Here is a 17,500-nt window from a genome sequence, read left to right as displayed (position 1 = left end):
CGTCTCTAGGTTTATCTCTCCAACCCTGTTCCAGGATAGATACCCGTCTCTAGGTTTATCTCTCCAACCCTGTTCCAGGATAGATACCCGTCTCTAGGTTTATCTCTCCAACCCTGTTCCTGGAGAGATACCCGTCTCTAGGTTTATCTCTCCAACTCTGTTCCTGGAGAGATACCCGTCTCTAGGTTTATCTCTCCAACTCTGTTCCTGGAGAGATACCCGTCTCTAGGTTTATCTCTCCAACCCTGTTCCAGGATAGATACCCGTCTCTAGGTTTATCTCTCCAACCCTGTTCCTGGAGAGATACCCGTCTCTAGGTTTATCTCTCAAACCCTGTTCCTGGAGAGATACCCGTCTCTAGGTTTATCTCTCCAACCCTGTTCCAGGATAGATACCCGTCTCTAGGTTTATCTCTCCAACCCTGTTCCAGGATAGATACCCGTCTCTAGGTTTATCTCTCCAACCCTATTCCAGGAGAGATAGCCTTCTCTAGGTTTATCTCTCCAAACCTGTTCCAGGAGAGATACGCGTCTCTAGGTTTATCTCTCCAACCCTGTTCCAGGAGAGATACCCGTCTCTAGATTTATCTCTCCAACCCTGTTCCAGGAGAGATACCCTTCTCTAGGTTTATCTCTCCAACCCTGTTCCAGGAGAGATACCCTTCTCTAGGTTTAACTCTCCAACCCCGGCTGTAACTAATCTACCTCAGTTAATAAACCAGCTTATTAGTAAAATCAGGTGTTCTAGGTTAGGGTTCGAGTGAACATCTACAGGACGGTATCATAACAGGAACAAGGTTGGAGAGCCCTGGTGGAGACTGATTAATAGATTGGTGGAGACTGACTCTGACTAATAGATTGGTAGAGACTGACTCTGACTAATAGATTGGTGGAGACTGACTCTGACTAATAGATTGGTGGAGACGGACTCTGACTAATAGATTGGTAGAGACTGACTCTGACTAATAGATTGGTAGAGACTGACTCTGAATAATAGATTGGTGGAGACTGACTCTGACTAATAGATTGGTGGAGACTGACTCTGACTACTAGATTGGTTGAGATAACTGACTAATAGATTGGTAGAGACTGACTCTGACTAATAGATTGGTGGAGACTGACTGACTAATAGATTGGTGGAGACTGACTCTGAATAATAGATTGGTAGAGACTGACTGACTAATAGATTGGTAGAGACTGACTATGACTAATAGATTGGTAGAGACTGACTCTGACTAATAGATTGGTAGAGACTGACTCTGACTAATAAATTGGTTGAGATAACTGACTGACTAATAGATTGGTGGAGACTGACTGTCTAATATATTGGTAGAGACTGACTCTGACTAATAGATTGGTGGAGACTGACTCTGACTAATAGATTGGTGGAGACTGACTCTGACTAAGAGATTGGTGGAGACTGACTCTGACTAATAGATTGGTGGAGACTGACACTGACTACTAGATTGGTGGAGACTGACTCTGACTAATAGATTGGTGGAGACTGACTGACTAATAGATTGGTGGAGACTGACTGAATAATAGATTGGTGGAGACTGACTGAATAATAGATTGGTGGAGACTGACTCTGACTCTAAATACAGGTATCTGTGATTTGATATAAGATTTAATCATTTAATAATATAGAAAAACACTCATGTAGACAGATACATAATATTTGCAATATATAATATTTATACAAACATAAAAATACATTCAACACAAGGATCTTAAGTGGAAAACAATGGCTAAAGAATGGTGCTGGTGATTCTAGGGGTGCTGTCAGTACGACAGAATGGTGTTCAACATTTCATTCAAACGGAAACAGTACTGAACAACCCGCAGAAAAACAGTGTGATTATTGTGGCCCGGAGGGAGATTGTATGGTGTGTGCTACTCATGTTTAGCGATTTCAAATAGTCACACCCTTATTGAACAGGCCACAGTTCGTCACACTCACCAAAACGGGAGCGAACGTACCTCAAAGGCTGTCTAAGAATGGTGAGCACCGTTTTGAGTAAACGTGTCGTTCAGTACAAACCGTCACGCAACATAGCAAACGTTGAATCGAATTGAACGCACCCCTAGTCTCAGTTATTAGTCCCAGCTCAGATGTCACCCATGTGGATAACTGCGTCAGATGAGCGGTTAACCGGTGACATGTGATCCTGGAGCCCCTCCTCCATCCTGAAGACTCTGTGGCTCAACTGGTCTCTGCTGATGTTCCAGAGCATTAGAGACCCCAGGATCATGGACAGAAGAGCGACAGATACCCTCGCTGTCTGATTATCCTCCATGTCCTCAATGGTGATGATGGTGTGATTGTTGTTCACTTCAGACCCAGGGACACGACCAGGGCCTGCTCTCCAGTTGTTGTTGTTGTTCTGGCAGGGTTCTGCTGGGTGAATTCTGGCCCTGAGTCTGAAGTGTCTCCTCACACTCCAGAGGACCACAACCCCCAGCAGCACAGACAGCACAGCCACAGATATCTGCAGGACCAGTAGAGTTTTTGTGGGCTGCAGGATGTAGGCAGCCTCTGTCCTGGTGTAGAGTCGACCTTTGACCTCCTCCAGACTCTGGCAGGTGTACCGACCAGCGTCTGAAGCTACGGCACTCACTATCAACAAGTCCTGGCTCAACATCTGGTACCTGTCTCTCAGCTGGAGGGGCTGCCTAGCAAAGTGCCAGCTCACCTGTGCCAGGTTGGATGCTGGTTGACACGGCAGGTGGACGGAGCTCCCAATATTAAATGGTAATGGAAGTGGCTTCATAGGGACTGAAAACAACACAATGGGAGTCACTGAATGCCCTTAACTTGGCATGTAGCCTACTTCATGTTGGTACATCACAGTATTTCACTAGTTGAGAAATTAACCTACGTGATCGGGGGCACATCGAGGCATCCGCATGAATAAGGCTTTGGTACAAGTTCCTGAAAGATAAAGAAACAGCTACTGTTATTCGAAGGACATTTGAAATCATATTTGTTCCAATAGTACATGCAGACAGTGGTTACTCTAGAGTGAGAGTGTTGTAGAGTTTAGCAGCATCCTACCTGGAGCCAGTGGGTAAGTTGTAGACAGATGAGCAGGCTGCTGAGGTGGTGTCCCAGGCACAGTAGGGATCTCTGGCCAGGATACAGTCCAGACAAGACCCATACCGACCACAGTCCCTAACTGGAATCTGGACCACTCCAGACTCTGAGCCTGCATAGAGCTGTCCCTGGAGAAAAACACACACTGATTACTAAACCACCAGTGTTAGCTTCTCATTGGATGACCTGGTGCCATTCATCTTCAACAAGCAGGTAGCCTAGTGGTTAGAGCGTTGGACTAGTACCCGAAAGGTTGCTGGATCGAATCCCTGAGCTGACAAGGTATAAATCTGTCGTTCTGCCCCCTGAACAAAGCAGTTAACCCACTGTTCCCTGGTAGGCCTTCATTGTAAATAAGAATTTGTTTTTAACTGGCCTGCCTAGTTAAATAAAAAATATATACTCATAATGTTTTGCACTAAATGTGTTACCGTGCCAGAGGAGAGACGCAGCACTTTGATTGGCTCCAGAGTTTGGAACACCTGGATCTCTTGGATGATGACTGTGTCACCAGCAGCGTACTGCACAGCCTTCTGCACCGTGCCCTCCTCTGTCAGGGAGCAGGACACGTCAGTTACTCTCTAGAGCCAACACTGACATTGGTTGTCTTTGTCAGAAAATAATTCTCATATATACACACAGTACATGAATACATATATAGACAGTAATAATCACTGAACAATGTGAATTGGGATGATAAAGGGCTGTCAATAGTCAGTACCTGTTCCAATAAACATAACGTGGTGGATTTCTCCATCCATGGCCATGACTCGGTCCACAACAATCACTGACAACTTGGCTCCCCTCTGCAGCACCAGTGGACCCCCGGTCAGTGGAGGCACTGCTCCCTCCATGAGTGGCTGGTCACGGACGAACTGTAGCGTCTTGTCAGGGAGGTCCAGCGAGTGAACAATCCCGAGGTCCCGCACAGCATTGTTCATACACTTTAACAACAACACGACCAGAGAGTTGATGAGACGGTTCACATATACTGTAGGTCTAGAATTATGACGGAAGCACTCTTGAAACTAAGCCTGTGTTCCAAATAGCCCCCTATTCCCTATATAGTGCATTCCTTTTTACCAGGGCTCATAGGGTTCTGTTCAAAAGTAGTACACTTCGTACAGTAGGGAATAGGATACCATTTGGGATTCAGCCTGAGCGTATTTGCCACATTTGATTAAGTGTTTTGGACAATAATTGTGCACTGTAGAGGAACATAGGTAGAATACTGTCACATGACACTTATATCTGGAAGAAGTTAATCAATGATCATTTAATTGAATCATCTATATAAGTCATGTTATTACTCACTGCTCCAGGTCGTGGGACAGGCTCCTCTCTGGTGTGGGTTACCCACCTTGTTTCTGACTCCATTGTCACCGGAGTCATATACCTACCCTCAGCGAAGACTTTCCCAATGTCAGACACGCTGAACGCACACACAGTAGAGAGATCCGATGTGGTTCTGTAATCATCAAAACACCATTTATTATTCCAACATCACTTCAGAATCCCTACAACTGAACATTATTTTACAGATTTGACAGTATAGAATTTCAGCTGGACTGTACTAATAAAGAAATGTTAGAACTCACGTCTGCGGGCTGAAAACAGCGTAAAACACGCTCTTCCTCCAATCCTGGTCTTTCAGGAGGAAGATATCCTGAATGATGGCTGGCAGGCTAGGTTCCAGGGGCACCGGGCAGTCAAGACGGGCCTTCAGGAAGGACGTCCACTTTTGCTGTAAGGTCCTCTGACCACCCATATCCCCCTGCACACCAACAACAGAGAGGGAGACATGCTCGGTGTCAGTGTCGACCATAGTATTAGGAATTAGAACACTAGAACAGACATGAACATTCTTTAAATTTAAGAGCATTTTATAAGTACCTTGCAGACCCGTGCCACACGAGATACCCTGATCTGGTCTGGCAGGTCAAACTCCATGGCCTCCTCACTAAAGAACATATAGACTTTATCGTCGTCCCCATCGAGGTTGTTAATGCTCTCGGGGACGACGTCCAACTGTACGAAGGAGGGCTCTGGAGAAAGACACAGTTCAGTTTTCTCACAGAGACTGAAACCAGACTTGGGATCCATTATTTAAGGCATATTGAATAAAGAAATACATTTAAAATGGCTGTCTCTCTCTGTGGAACGTCCACATTCAGGTGTCTGTTTAGCTACACATCAAGAAATGCATCAACACATTGTCACAGTATTCTGTGGTTGACAGTGAGTAGTACATTTAAAACAGAGCGCTTGGAGCTTACTGTTAAGCCAGGACTGTCTGTGTTCGGTCCTGATAGCTGGGAAGGAATGACGCTGCAACACCTGCTCAGTACCCAGGAAGTTGACCGCTGTGGCTGAATATAGTTCTGTCCCTGATAGATGATTAACAATGACAATCATCAGAACTGAAATAATAAAGACTAAAAAAGTGAATGAAGTTAATCAGTAATGTATTTCACATCACCAACAACTTTCAGTGTGGGTCCACTTTTTTCAACACTTTATTTATAGTTGTTTTATTTATAATAGTAGGACTGCACAATTCTACTACTCTGTCCCTGTGGGGAGGCACTGGAGATATCAGAAAGAAGCTGTACTCACCAACCATGACTGAGGTTGACCTCTGGAAGGGGTCAAAGGGAACTTTCCCTCGCCCCTCTTCCTTCTTCCCTTCCAGGGTCAACGTTCCGTTTGCGTAGGTCTGTTGGAGAACACAATGCATGTTTGGTTGCGATGTGGAGGTGTACATTAAGGCTGTGATCTATAACCACTGAAAGGTAGTTGGGACCCCTCACAGAAAGACAGAGGGTTGGTGTGCTACATATGTCTGCAGTTAGTTCAGTGTAAACAACCAGAATATGACAACGGTCCACAGTCACATGATATGTAGTGTGAAACAACAGGCGAGATGACCTGTCCAGGTTATACTCACCATATAGTCACATGTGGGGTTGTATGCGCTGGTCCCACACACCAACATCCTACCATCGTGGAGAGTCTGAAGTGTCTTGATGTAGTTCTGACATTCCATCTGGAATAGGATAAGATTGGAACGGTCATGTGGTTTGTTTCTATCAGTATACTGCTTCAGAGAGTTCTCTGAGAGGAGAGATGATCCATCCTACAATCTACTTACTGAATCTTTTCCCTTCCTCTCGCAGGACGTTTTCTGCTCCTCTGAGACCTGCCAGTAGACCTGCAGCAACAGACAGATTTCCATTAACATACAGCAGGCTCTGAGACCTGCCAGTAGACCTGTAGCAACAGACAGATTTCCATTAACATACAGCAGGCTCTGAGACCTGCCAGTAGACCTGCAGCAACAGACAGATTCCCATTAACATACAGCAGGCTCTGAGACCTGCCAGTAGACCTGTAGCAACAGACAGATTTCCATTAACATACAGCAGGCTCTGAGACCTGCCAGTAGACCTGCAGCAACAGACAGCTTCACATTAACATACAGCAGGCTCTGAGACCTGCCAGTAGACCTGCAGCAACAGACAGATTTCCATTAACATACAGCAGGAATACTCTAGAGACCAGACAATACTGTATGGATGTATTGACATACAAGACCTTGATTACACTGAGTTCCTTACCCCAGACTTTTTCGAGGAGATATCCTCAAGGTCCAGAGCGTATACGGCGTCTCGAGCACCAACGACAAGGATACCCAGGTCCTCTCTCAATGTCATCGTTGAATAGTTTGAAATGCCATTCTCTCTGAAAATCTTAGCATCTAAACAGAAGAACAATATGATAACACTTTACTTAGAGTGGTTGTATGTAGCATTTATAAAACATTTGTGTTCACGACATAGAGGCACAATGCTCTGTTTAAATACTTTTAAATATTGTTTCAATTCTTCATAGGGTTCTCCCATGGGGACAGCCAAAGAACCCTTTTGGATGGCTTTGGATCATATTAGATGCTTTATATTGAGAAAAAACATTACACTAAGCTGCCATATAAGCCTAACTTTAGTTGAGTGGAAAATATGCATTTCTCTACATGCAAGGATGTAAACAGATATTGGAGAGAGATAATGGCTTACTGTCATATTGTATGGTCTTCCTAGGGATGCTGGCGAACACTTCACCCAGGACCGAGGGTATAAGGACCAGGAACAGGCCCAAGAAAACCCTCAGGGAAGCGAGAGGAGCCATAATGGTCCTCTTGTCAGCAGCTGTCAATGCTCAATGCAACACACTTGCTCAATGTTCAATGCAACACAGAATTCTCTTAATGTTGGCGTTGGGCTGCTGTTTATATAGGATTGACCGTGTGATGTCATAATGCGGGTAATGAGATGTTGATTATGACATCAAACTGTACACTACAGTGGATGATGGAATGGATCCACAGTCTGAGCATATTGCTTTCCTTTTTTGGCTGCTATTATAATTGTCTCAACTAGATCACCCTCACACACACACAAAACTGTGTAATGATCTGGACAGATTGACCAAAGCTTTTGGATTCCATTTAAAATATACAAGTGTTTATCCTGAAACATGTCCCATATGGTTCAATGGTGGAATGTTGAATTACTCCAGTATTCTAAACTGTCCATTGTTTGGTCAGCTACAATAGAATTTTCAGGAGTAGAGTTGGACTACACATTCTAAGACTGATGACACAATGTACAATCTACATGCCGAGCCAATGCCATCCATAGAAATATAATCTAGATTGTATTTCTATGTTGTCACCCTCCTCAAATCATAATGACTGTACTAGTGATCTTGTTGTCCCTCAATTACCCAGATTTTTCCACCACATACATGGAAGCTCACCCCTAAATCAGCCATTATTTCTGACACAGCAACCCTTATAACATTGTGCTCTATTGAAATTAAATGTAGTTTATGTGTGTGTGTATGAGTGTGCGTGTGTTTGTGCATACGAACTACTATGAGTGTATATGGGTGTGTGTGAGTGTGTATGTGTGAGTGTGTGTACTGTGTAAGGGTGATACATGGTTTGTCTAAGGGTGGGAGACAGGGCTACGGCCGTAAATCCACCCAGCCGTTGCCGTGGTGATTTGCTTTTTCTGGGAAACCATAAACATCCTGACGGAGCGACACGCTGCCCTCTGAACGTGGCAAGTGGCCAGTGTGTAGCCAGTGTGTGTTTGTGTGTGTGTGTGTTGGAGTGCTCAAGGGCATCCTCTTGAGAGCAAGATATCTGATTGGCTGATGTGAGCACACAGGTCTAAGAGATCGTTCCTCTCTGTCACTCCATTGGCTGTGTGGGCCGGTGGGAGGGGTTAGAGCTAACGGGCAATTAGCCCGTCTAATCCAGAACATTGTTCAACATGAACACAAATTAACTATCAGTGGGGCCTATGGCCACAATAGACTCCCCCAAACCTCCGAGTAACACTACAAATAAGTATCTGTAGAATCAATTTAAACCACACCACATACTGCTACATGTACTATGTCTGTATTATAGATACAGTGTTATTGATCAAGTATGTCACGTGATGCTGTAGTGGTAGAGTTATAGAGGATCTTCCCTCTTGGGGAGGGGTGTCAGTGTGCAGTGACACTGGACACATGACTTGAACAGGTAATGGAACTGTACTGCGGTAAAGTGAGCGTTATATTGAGTATCGTGGGAGGCCTCTACCCCAAATTGTGTGAAAAATGGTTGTTCTTTGCCCATTTAGGTGGTTGGTCCAGATTTTCTACACTTAATAATTGATTTAGGATCAGGTTTTCTTACCGTGGTGCTGACCTTCACTAAAGGAAGCTTACTGACACACCTAACCCTGGACCAGAGATGTCTACACCTACCAGGGCTGTAGATACACGATACATTTTCATTTTACTAGGCAATTCAGTTAAGAACAAATTGTTATTTTCAATGACAGCCTGGGGGCAGAACAACAGAACAACAGATTTATGCCTTGTCAGCTCGGGGATTCGATCCAGCAACCTTTCGGTTACTAGTCCAACGCTCTAACCACTAGGCTACCTGCTTGTTGAAGATGAATGGCACCAGGTCATCCAATGAGAAGCTAACACTGGTGGTTTAGTAATCAGTGTGTGTTTTTCTCCAGGGACAGCTCTATGCAGGCTCAGAGTCTGGAGTGGTCCAGATTCCAGTTAGGGACTGTGGTCGGTATGGGTCCTGTCTGGACTGTATCCTGGCCAGAGATCCCTACTGCCACCCCATATTGATATGTTCCAGTAAGTTCCGTCTAGAATGAGAGTCCCCTCTCTCCTCTCCTCTCCTCTCCTCTCCTCTCCTCTCCTCTCCTCTCCTCTCCTCTCCTCTCCTCTCCTCTCCTCTCCAGGGAGAGACCTGATGAGCAGATATTGTTGTAGACCTGTCATTGGCTCAGTCTCCCCAGGCTGTCTACTGGAAGAGGAGGATAAGAACCTCCCCTGATGTGGAACACACACCTCATGCTCTATTTTTTACCCTTGTGGTGTGTGTGTGTGTGTGTGTAACAGTAATGGTAATGGTAAGTGTGGATTGTGATCAATAGGCAAGTCGGCCTCACAGCTTTGTTTCTCAGCCTGAACATGCTTACAGCCCACAGGCCATCTCCAGATAGGAAGAGGTGTGTGTGTGTGTCGGGGGTGAGAGTGGTGATGATATTAAAATCCTATTAATCCATTAGCACCATCTCTCCCTCCCTCCTCCCCCCTCCCCATCGTCTCCCTCCCTCCTCCCCCCTCCCCATCGTCTCCCTCCCTCCCTCCTTCCCCCCTCCCCATAGTCTCCCTCCCTCCTTCTCCCCGTCTCTCTCCCTCCCTCCCTCCCTCCCCGTCGTCTCTTCCTCCCCCCCTCCCCGTCGTCTCTCTCCCTCCTTTCTTCCCCCTCCCCATCGTCTCTTTCTCTCCCTCCTTCCTCCCCCCTCCCCATCGTCTCCCCTTCCCCCTCCCCCTGTCTCTCTCCCTCCTTCCTCCCCCCTCCCCATCGTCTCCCCTTCCCCCTCCCCATCGTCTCTGTCTTCCCTGTGGCTCAGATGGTAGAGCATGGTGTGTGCAACGCCAGGGTTGTGGGTTCGATTCCCACGGGGGGCCAGTACAAAAAAAACAATGTAATGTATGCATTCACTACTGTAAGTCGCTCTGGATAAGAGTGTCTGCTAAATGACTAAAATGTAAATGTAAAAAATGTCTCTCTCCCTCCTTCCTCCTCATCATCTCTCTCTCTCTCCCTCCTTTCCCCTCCCCATCATCTCTCTCTCTCTCCCTCCTCCCCATCATCTCTCCCTCCTTCCTCCTCCCCATCATCTCTCTCTTCCACCTTCCTTCCCCATTCTCTCCCTCTTTTCTTGTAGAAACATCTTCTTTGACCCCCACTCTTCAGCATTTCCTTCAAGCACACACAGAGGAATAGATTCAGCTGGTCTAAATATCACAGAGGAATAGATTCAGCTGGTCTAAATATCACAGAGGAATAGATTCAGCTGGTCTAAATATCACAGAGGAATAGATTCAGCTGGTCTAAATATCACAGAGGAATAGATTCAGCTGGTCTAAATATCACAGAGGAATAGATTCAGCTGGTCTAAATATCACAGAGGAATAGATTCAGCTGGTCTAAATATCACAGAGGAATAGATTCAGCTGGTCTAAATATCACAGAGGAATAGATTCAGCTGGTCTAAATATCACAGAGGAATAGATTCAGCTGGTCTAAATATCACAGAGGAATAGATTCAGCTGGTCTAAATATCACAGAGGAATAGATTCAGCTGGTCTAAATATCACAGAGGAATAGATTCAGCTGGTCTAAATATCACAGAGGAATAGATTCAGCTGGTCAAAATATCACAGAGGAATAGATTCAGCTGGTCTAAATATCACAGAGGAATAGATTCAGCTGGTCTAAATATCACAGAGGAATAGATTCAGCTGGTCTAAATATCACAGAGGAATAGATTCAGCTGGTCTAAATATCACAGAGGAATAGATTCAGCTGGTCTAAATATCACAGAGGAATAGATTCAGCTGGTCTAAATATCACAGAGGAATAGATTCAGCTGGTCTAAATATCACAGAGGAATAGATTCAGCTGGTCTAAATATCACAGAGGAATAGATTCAGCTGGTCTAAATATCACAGAGGAATAGATTCAGCTGGTCTAAATATCAGGGGGAAAAAAACATGCAAACAAAACTGACCAAACCTGATTCAACCGTTCGTATTCTTGATGAGCAGAACATTAATTGAATTAGAAGTTAGTGCTGGTCTGGAACAAAAGTGTGCACACCTTGTGGTTCTTCAGGGCCAAGAAAGTACACTGACTTACAGATAAGCTCGATCAGAAACCACGATTTGTGTTTCTAATGTTGTCTGCAACAAGAGGAAACGTAACACCAGCTCACTGTGTGGCCCAACTCAGGATGAACAGATAAGAAGTCAGGGAAACTAAAGATAATTCAGTCGGATGTTATCAACTGAAAATATACCATTACCACTGTTTATGTCTGACGAGTAGAATAGGACTCATTCTTAACGCTGGACATTAAGATACATAGCAAGACCTTGTACGAATGAAAAACAATCAAACAAACACAACAAACCAGGATTTCTATGGTTCATTTCTAACCAGAGCAGATTTGGAGACTGAGATATGAAGGGAGAACAGAAGAATAGCGAGGGAACCAGGGAGGCAGTTCACGGTATTTGGGGATCTTGAAAACAAAACAGGACATGCCAACAGAATGTAATCCACCTACTGCATCATTTGCCTGCCATAGACACCAGACAAATAGGCCCCCCTCCTCTGATGGTGAAAACTCTTTCCCCCATCTTTGTTCTGTCACATTCTCCATCTCCCCTACCCCCTCTCTCTCTCTCATTTACTCTCACATTAACCTTGTCCTCCCCATCTCTCTCTCTTGTTAACCATTAGTCCCCTTTATCCCTCTTTCTCACCCATCTGTCCCCTCTCCTCCTCCCTCCTCCTCCTCCCTTCATCCTTCCCCTCCCTCCCTCCCTCCCTCCCTCCCTCCCTCCCTCCCTCCCTCCCTCCCTCCCTCCTCTCTGGTCCAATCCCCTCTCCTCCTCCCTCCTCCTCCTCCCTCCCTCCCTCCCTCCCTCCCTCCTCTCTGGTCCAATCCCCTCTCCTCCTCCCTCCTCCCTCCTCCTCCTCCCTCCCTCCCTCCCTCCCTCCTCCTCCTCCCTCCCTCCCTCCCTCCCTCCTCTCCGGTCCAATCCCCTCTCCTTTAAACCCATTCTTCCATTTAACTCCCCTTCTGCAATACTGCAGCACAAACTCACCCCTCCTCCTGTGTGCTCTCTCCACACACACTCTCTCTCTCTCTTTCACTCCTCCTCCTGTGTGCTCTCTCCACACACACACTCTCTCTCTCTCTTTCACTCCTCCTCCTGTGTGCTCTCTCCACACACACACTCTCTCTCTCTTTCACTCCTCCTCCTGTGTGCTCTCTCCACACACACACTCTCTCTCTCTTTCACTCCTCCTCCTGTGTGCTCTCTCCACACACACACTCTCTCTCTCTTTCACTCCTCCTCCTGTGTGCTCTCTCCACACATACGAATGCACGCACGCACACACACACACTCTCTCTCTCTCTTTCACCCCTCCTCCCATGTGCTTTCCACACACTCACCCCTCCTCCCATGTGCTCTCTCCACACACACACACCACACACGCACACCTCCCTCCCCATATACACACCGACACACAATCTCTCCCCTCCTCCCCCTATCTTTTTCCATCAGAGCCTCTCCAGGGTCATTACTGAGCTGAAAGAGAGAGACACACACACAAACACCAGTAGAGCCTGGGGTTTAACTAAAACTGACCCTCCAATGACACTGGGGTTTAACTAAAACTGACCCTCCAATCACACTGGGGTTTAACTAAAACTGACCCTCCAATCACACTGGGGTTTAACTAAAACTGACCCTCAAATCACACTGGGGTTTAACTAAAACTGACCCTCCAATCACACTGGGGTTTAACTAAAACTGACCCTCCAATCACACTGATAAATACCACTAGAATAGTATATTGGCCAGGTCAGTCTGATGTCTGTGTGTAATGGCTCAGAGTTGAAGTGTGTATATAGTATAAATACGTCAGACCCAGGGACAGATATCTCCTGATCCAGGGCCTGTCTTTACAACACATACAAACACTCATTATGGAAAGAAACCAGATATCTCCTGATCCAGGGCCTGTCTTTACAACACATACAAACACTCATTATGGAAAGAAACCAGATATCTCCTGATCCAAGGCCTGTCTTTATAACACATACAAACACTCATTATGGAAAGAAACCAGATATCTAGAGTAAATAAAGCTTTATTATTGTAATAATACATTCAAACAGACTATGACAATACTAAAGAGTAAACATTAAACCATCAACATTCAAAATGCAACATGACAACAAAATAATCTATGCTTTTCAAACATAGTCAAGAACCAGCATGTGCCATTACACATTTCATTGCAGACTATCGTCACCTTAAAATATCAACAAACACCTGTAGTGAAGCCCGATAAACTTCCTGAGAAACATGTCTACCCTCTGTTCCTTCAGTCCAACACCAACCCCTACCCCAGCTCCCTCTTCTAGCCCCCTACCCCAGCTCCCTCTTCTAGCCCCCTGGCCCAGCTCCCTCTTCTAGCCCCCTGGCCCAGCTCCCTCTTCTAGCCCCCTACCCCAGCTCCCTCTTCTAGCCCCCTACCCCAGCTCCCTCTTCTAGCCCCCTGGCCCAGCTCCCTCTTCTAGCCCCCTGGCCCAGCTCCCTCTTCTAGCCCCCTGGCCCAGCTCCCTCTTCTAGCCCCCTACCCCAGCTCCCTCTTCTAGCCCCCTACCCCAGCTCCCTCTTCTAGCCCCCTACCCCAGCTCCCTCTTCTAGCCCCCTGGCCCAGCTCCCTCTTCTAGCCCCCTACCCAAGCTCCCTCTTCTAGCCCCCTACCCCAGCTCCCTCTTCTAGCCCCCTGGCCCAGCTCCCTCTTCTAGCCCCCTGGCCCAGCTCCCTCTTCTAGCCCCCTACCCCAGCTCCCTCTTCTAGCCCCCTACCCCAGCTCCCTCTTCTAGCCCCCTACCCCAGCTCCCTCTTCTAGCCCCCTGGCCCGGCTGTCTCACTGCTGTTTGAGGAAGAGGGCAGCTCCATTCTGAATCCACTGGTCAGGGTTTCTTCCACAAGGCAGCGTGACGTGAGTCACCACGCTGACCCGCTCAGAGCTGGTGTACACTGGCAGAGAGATTACCTCCTCAGGACTGGAGCTGCCACTGGAACACTGCAATTTAACACACACAACGTTATATTAACATCAAATCAACGTTTATTGGTCGCGTACACAGATTTGCAGATGTTTTCGCAGGTGCAGTGAAATGCTTGTGTTTCTAGTTCCAACAGTGATATCTAGCAACTAAATATATACACAACTCACAGGTCATTGGTGTGTGTGTATGTGTGTGTGTGTGTGTGTGTGTGTGTGTTGTTAAGGATGCACATTTCTGTACATTTTGTTGCTGACTAACAAACCCCCATTAACCAGTTAACAAACAGTAGAATGAGGTTCCCAAAGGAAAATACTATGCATGGAAGGAGCAGACATTTTTCATTAAGAGCTTAAAGAACAAGTGACAATAGCGAGCCTATCCTCTCATATTATAGAACAACAAACTACTGTAATGAAGCACAGAACTGAATAGATTTGCGGGAAAACTCTGTTGTAGAAAACACACGATGTGATGCGTTTCATGTGACAGAGACAAACATCTCCGTTAGAAACTTAGAAGAGAGGGAATATGGAAATATGCAACAACTAAAATGGGTTGTTCATATGACTAGGATTGTGCCTTTGGCTTCTGGACAACGAAGGAAAGTTGATATAGGAAACGAGTAGTACAGGAGAGGGTTGCTAGCTTAGCTGTTTCATGCTGTTCCTCTCTCCCACTGCTCCCTGCAGCCAGTGTCTGTGAGTTGCCTAGCAACGAGTCTCTCCTCTGGCTTGCTTGCAGCTCATTCTACTAGAGACAGCAAGCCATTAGTTAACACACAAAATCTACTTTCTAACTCTAGAAACTCACTGTACGTGACTATTTTTCGACAAAATAATCATTCCGGTCGACCAAGACACTGTTCCTGTTTTATTGACAGACTAGATTTGTTCAATTCTCACACCAAATGAATCCCACAAAATTATACAAATGAACCTAGAGACTGATAAGCATGAACGGTCAAATGTATTTTCGGAGGCTAACGACTAACGGTTAACATCCCCAGTTGAGGTAGAGGGTGGGCGAGGCCTCAGTAAAAGCAGTTTGAAGCTGGTCAGATAGGCCTCAGATCCCTCAGATAACTGCTGTAGCAGGGTTAAATCCACATTAGCCTGGTGGTACAGCCATTAGACATTATACAGGAGCAACAGAGGGAGGAGAGGGAGGGAGAAGAAAGAGGGGATTATGCTCTATATCAAGTAGTGTTTGGTTAATAAAGCCACTGGTCAGATACTATCCATCACCTTTCCTGTCTGAGCAGTTTTACTCAGATAACTGAGTGAGAGGCCAGGAGAGAGGGAAGAAAGATGGCAGGCCTGTTCAAAGGATAAAATATATTGTTCCTTCTCTCACACAGTAAGACCTTCAGGGAAATAAACAACCCTGAACAAAAATATAAAGGCAACATGTAAAGTGTTGGTCCAATTGTTTCATGAGCTGAAATAAAAGATCCCAGAAATGTTCCATACGCACAAAAGGCTTATTTCTCTTAAATGTTGTGCACAAATTTGTTTACATCCCTGTTAGTGAGCATTTCTCCTTCGTCAAGATAATCCATTCACCTGACAGGTGTGGCATATCAAGAAACTGATTGAACTGCATGATCATTACACAGGTGCACCTTGTGTTAGGGACAATAAAAGGCCAATGTAAAATGTGCAGTTTTGTCACACAACACAATGCCACAGATGTCTAAAGTATTGAGGGAGCATGCAATTGGCATGCTGACTGCAGGAATGTCCACCAGAGCTGTTGCCAGAGAATTTAATGTTAATTTCTCTACCATAAGCCACCTCCGTCGTTTTAGAGAATTTGGCAGTACGTCTAAGACCAGCTGATGAAACTGTGGGTTTGTACAACCAAAGAATGTCATCACTAACTGTCAGAAACCGTCTAAGGGAAGCTCATCTGCGTTCTCATTGTCCTCACCAGGATCATGACCTGACTGCAGTTCGGCGTCATTACCGACATCAATGGGCAAATGGTCACTTTGATGGCCACTGACACGTTGAAGAAGTGTGCTCTTTTTATGGATAATGGTAAATGGTCATTTTAATGCACAGTGATACCGTGACGAGATCCTGAGGCCCATTGTCGTGCCATTCATCCGCTGCCATCACCTCATGTTTCAGCATGATAATGTATGGCCCCATGTCACAAGGATCTGTACAAAATTCCTGGAAGCTGAAAATGTCCCAGTTCTTCCATGGCCTGCATACTCACCAGACATGTCACCCACTGAGCATGTTTGGGCTGCTCTGGATCGACGCGTACGACAGTGTGTTCCAGTTCAGGCCAAAATCAACAGCCTGATCAACTCTATGCGAAGGAGTTGTGTTGGGCTGCATGAGGTAAATGGTGGTCACACCAGATACGGACTGGTTTTCTGATCCACGCCCCTACCTTTTTTAAAGGTATCTGACCAACAGAATCATATCTGTATTCCCAGTCATGTGAAATTCATATATTAGGGCCTAATGAATTTATTTAAATTGACTGATTTCCTTCTATGAACTGTAACTCAGTAAAATCGTTGAAATTGCTGCATGCTGTGTTAAAATTTTTGTTCAGTGTAAATCAGAGGAGACTCTGTTGCCATGACAACAGCTAATCACAGAGCTGAACTCTGACCCTGACCACAGAAAGAACAGAGAGCACTTCAATGATTCGTGTGAGTGAGTGTGTGTGTGTGTGTGTGTGTGTGTGTGTGTGTGTGTGTGTGTGTGTGTGTGTGTGTGAGAGTGAGTGAGTGAGTGAGTGAGTGAGTGAGTGAGTGAGTGAGTGAGTACCTGTGCTATCCAGGCCATGTAGCAGGCAGGTACAGCTGACACACTGGGGGAGTCATGTTGGTTCTCAGACAGACAAACCCCATCAAAACTACAGCCCTCCAACTGCAGACCACCCACCTACAGACATACAGAGAGATGGGGAGAAGAGGGGGAGAGAGAGAGATGGGGAGAGGAGGGGGTGAGAGAGGAGAGAAAAAGAGAGAGAGAGAAAGAGATGGGGAGAGGAGGGGGGGTGAGAGAGGAGAGATGGGGAGACAGAAAGAGGTACATCATTAGAAGCTGAGCTGTGTATCACAGTTAACTCTAAACACAACCATTTAAGTGATATACAGCATGAAAGGGAGATGAGGGAGAGAACGAATG

General features: G+C 45.9%; 2 protein-coding genes across 2 annotated transcripts in view; both read right to left on the bottom strand.

Moving 5' to 3' along the window:
• Positions 1 to 1,613: 1,613 nt before the first annotated feature.
• Positions 1,614 to 6,878, bottom strand: LOC115206856 (semaphorin-4E-like; the record flags this gene model as incomplete). Its single annotated transcript, XM_029774033.1, has 13 exons — positions 1,614 to 2,775; positions 2,879 to 2,931; positions 3,055 to 3,221; positions 3,525 to 3,643; positions 3,815 to 4,037; positions 4,408 to 4,561; positions 4,692 to 4,867; positions 4,987 to 5,138; positions 5,370 to 5,480; positions 5,710 to 5,809; positions 6,041 to 6,139; positions 6,245 to 6,304; positions 6,711 to 6,878. Coding segments are annotated over 13 exons (2,250 nt in total), but the record flags the coding sequence as incomplete, so codon positions are not given.
• Positions 6,879 to 14,168: 7,290 nt separating this feature from the next.
• Positions 14,169 to 17,500, bottom strand: part of LOC115206855 (cytoplasmic dynein 2 heavy chain 1) — a 91,016-nt gene continuing 87,684 nt past the window's right edge. Inside the window, exons 18-19 of the mRNA XM_029774032.1 lie at positions 17,138 to 17,254; positions 14,169 to 14,362 (exon numbers count right to left, since the gene is read on the bottom strand). Of these exons, the coding sequence (XP_029629892.1) occupies positions 14,204 to 14,362; positions 17,138 to 17,254 (276 nt within the window). The 3' untranslated portion in view covers positions 14,169 to 14,203. The remainder of the gene's footprint in view (positions 14,363 to 17,137; positions 17,255 to 17,500) is intronic.

Source organism: Salmo trutta, chromosome 13 (assembly GCF_901001165.1).
Source record: "Salmo trutta chromosome 13, fSalTru1.1, whole genome shotgun sequence".
NCBI classification, from domain to species: Eukaryota; Metazoa; Chordata; class Actinopteri; order Salmoniformes; family Salmonidae; genus Salmo; species Salmo trutta.
Note: the sequence above shows the minus strand (reverse complement) of the source record. Positions and strands in the feature narration are given on the sequence as shown.